The 3,231-nt window shown below is 28.9% G+C and overlaps 1 protein-coding gene across 1 annotated transcript; it reads left to right on the top strand.

Moving 5' to 3' along the window:
- Nucleotides 1–346: 346 nt before the first annotated feature.
- On the top strand, nt 347–1,471 carry LOC102605542 (wound-induced proteinase inhibitor 1-like). Its single transcript, XM_006354470.2, has 3 exons — nt 347–468; nt 670–759; nt 1,151–1,471. The coding sequence occupies exons 1-3, from the start codon at nt 408–410 to the stop codon at nt 1,345–1,347; spliced, it is 348 nt and encodes a 115-aa protein (XP_006354532.1). The 5' UTR covers nt 347–407; the 3' UTR covers nt 1,348–1,471.
- Nucleotides 1,472–3,231: the final 1,760 nt, after the last annotated feature.

Genomic DNA, 3,231 nt, shown 5'->3' with positions numbered 1-3,231 from the left:
CAAAATCAAATTCAATAGATTTATCATATATTTTATTTTGTTTTATTTGAATTTGGAACTCATGTATTATTACTTGAATTCATTAGACAAAATTTCATCAATAAAAACATTTCATAGGTAGGGACCATAACATCTCTACTTTTGCTAGTAAATCCTTTTTAAAACGTGTCATGTCATTTTCTGAAATTTCCCCACTTTTTACTAGATAAAAAATACTTTTCAATATTTTTAATCAAATATTTTGAGAATATACCATTAATTATTGATGATTGAGTTACTCGATACCTATCATAACGTTTATTATAAAATTGACCTGACCCCTTACTAACTCCCTATAAATATACATGTGTAACCAATGAGTCTTACACATCACACAATTATTTGAAAGAAAATTAAATAAAAGCAAAATGGAGGGAAAGAGTATGCTCAAGTTATCTCATGTGCTTGCTTTCTTGCTTCTTGCATCACGTATGTAATTAGCCCCTTAATTCTCTTTTGGTCCGACTAGTTCAAATTTATACTAATTAGTAAGGCTTATATAACCTGCAAGCCTCCCTAACAGGATTTTGAACCCCCTTAGTAAAACTACTAACTCTATCAATGCTCGTGCATATATATTTTTTTATCTCTCAAATTAGTAAGTAAGTGAATTGTTTATTTTAATAACAGTTTTTCAATCACTGATGGCAAGAGATTTGAGTGATGGCATAGAAGTACTGCAAATTCTGGAAAATGAAATCCAAGATGTATTGTGCCCAGGTAATTTGCTCTTATACTTTTTAATTTCTTCTTCTTATAGTTTCAAAGACAGGTAAATTTCATAAATGGTCACATAATTATGATTTATTTTCCCACTAATATCACAAAATTATAATTTCTAACAAAAAAATATATACCTTACTAACATAGTAAAAAAACTTATTCCAAAAATTAAATTTACATTTTTCTAAATTGATAAGTAGTGAAAAGACTAAAGAGTAAGGTGATTCGAGTTATATTATACTCTCTCTATTCACTTCACTTGTACTTCTCTTCTTTGGATTTTGCACGCTCCTTAAGAAATAATGACTGATATGATGATGTCCATTATAATATTTTACTTTTTTTATTACTATGTCATTATATTTATATATAGTTGTAATTATTTTAGGTAAGCAATCATGGCCTGAACTTGTTGGGAAGCCAGCAGAATATGCTAAGAAAATAATTGAGAAGGAAAATCCCATAGCTCATGATATTAGTGTTTTATTTCCTGGTATGCTTAGGCCATCTAATTATGTTTGTGGTAGAGTTTTTCTGGTTGTTGACTGGGAGGCCATTGTTAAAATTACTCCCAGAATGGGTTAATTAATTATTCTATGGGAACATTATGTTATGAAAAATAAATAAAGTGGAGATACTAAATATAGTGTCTTCATGTACTTTACTATTTCAAGATAAATAAAACTAATGTTCCTTATTTTTATTGTAATTGTATATCTACCCTTGTTTTCTTTTATGCTGTAGTCTTTTCCAATTTTGATTTTCTTGTTAAGGATTGATGAATCGTTAAAGTTTATAAATGAGATGATCATATATAGATAAACGTGATATATTATAGTGGGTTCCACGAAATGTATGGTAATGTGTTTGACTTAAAAAATAAATAAATTATGGCGAAGTGGGTTAAGAATATAATTATTAAGTAAATAATTATATCAATCTCATACTTAATATTTAAATGAGTCTTGGATATGGAAAAATCCTTGATAGGAAGCTCTAACCCTTGAATGTGGCCTTATCCAGCGCAAATTCGAGTTAATCGAGCTCCAATGCGAATACAAACACCAAGTGAAAAAACCCAAAAAAATTGATATGAGTTGGCTGTGTTTTTTCAAGAAGGAGAATAAAATTTTGAAATTAAAGGATAAAATTACTCACATAAAATAGAGATATATTTGATCATTTTTTCATTTCCTTACAAAGTTTACAAAATAAGTTCACTTTTCATCGGAACTGAAAAATCCCAAATATAATTCATAAAATCTAAATACTATGATGTTTTTTTACCCAAATAGTCATTAAGTTTGAGGGTTGCTTTATTTTATTCCTCGTATACATAAAAAAAAAGTTTTTTTCACCCAAATTCCTATTATTATAATTTCTTATAAAAATAAAAAAGAAGAAACAATTTTGTCAATTACTTAATAAAATATCAGAGATTTCTAAAGAGCTGTAAATGCATAGACCATTACAAAATGGTATAAGGGTCACTCATGTATTAGCATTGTCGATGTGGATTAGAGTTCAACTGACTTTAGGCAAATCCCAATAAAGCAGAGCAAACCTCAGTATTGAGTATAGGCAAATCTCATACGATAGGGCAAACCTCAGCGAGGACGTTGAGTCCATAGAGGGGGTGTATGTGACACCTAAGTTTAAGACAAGAAGTCCCACATCGACAAAAACACAGGAGAGATGTTGGGTATATAAGTAAGTAGACTTTACCAACTAGAGGTACGTTTTAAACCGTGCGGGCCTAGGCCCAAAGTAGACAACATCCCTAGCGAGCTGGATCGTTACAACTTTCATATATAAATATATCTATATACACTCAGGTAGCAAGTCATGTAAGACATCAAAACATTCTCCGTCTCAAGTGATGTTTTAGTTATTCGAGATTCAAATTACGCGAACTTTAATTTACATTTTAAAGAATATTTTATATTGACATCAGAAGAATCGCATTATACAATACTTTTTGAACATTGAAAAAGGCTAGAGGCCGGAGTAGTAAACTACATATTGTATTTATTAATAAGTTAATAAATGTGATTTTTACTTAAATAGAACTTATTTTGGAGCGAAGAAAATTATACAATTGATTCTCGATGAGTGAAAATTATACTCCCTTTCTTCCTATTTATTTGTCGTCCTTACTAAAAACACATGTTCTTGAATACTTGTCATCTTACAAAATCAATACATAAATAAATAACACTATTTTTTTCTATACCCTTGAGAGTTATTAGTCTTGAAAGTATGAATTTGACCAACATAGGAAAACTAATTAATGATTATTTTATGTTCATTGGTCAATTATTAATTAAAATAAATTAATGTATGTTAATTTATTGAAAACTAGACTTCAAAATCATACTCCTTCCATTCCATATTAATTAAATTTTTGAGGTGTTTCACACCCTTTAAGAAAAGTAGATTAAGACATAAATTAAGCATAGCTTTCCATTT

This window comes from Solanum tuberosum, unplaced genomic scaffold (assembly GCF_000226075.1).
Source record: "Solanum tuberosum cultivar DM 1-3 516 R44 unplaced genomic scaffold, SolTub_3.0 scf00174, whole genome shotgun sequence".
NCBI classification, from domain to species: Eukaryota; Viridiplantae; Streptophyta; class Magnoliopsida; order Solanales; family Solanaceae; genus Solanum; species Solanum tuberosum.
The sequence above is the reverse complement of the archived record's forward strand: the minus strand, read 5'-3'. Positions and strand labels throughout refer to the sequence as shown.

Coding starts and splice junctions, on each gene's coding strand:
- LOC102605542 (XM_006354470.2), top strand. CDS start 408: ATGGAGGGAAAGAGTATGCTCAAGTTATCTCATGTGCTTGCTTTCTTG. Junction 469..669: donor TTTCTTGCTTCTTGCATCAC/GTATGTAATTAG, acceptor TTTTAATAACAG/TTTTTCAATCACTGATGGCA. Junction 760..1,150: donor CCAAGATGTATTGTGCCCAG/GTAATTTGCTCT, acceptor TAATTATTTTAG/GTAAGCAATCATGGCCTGAA.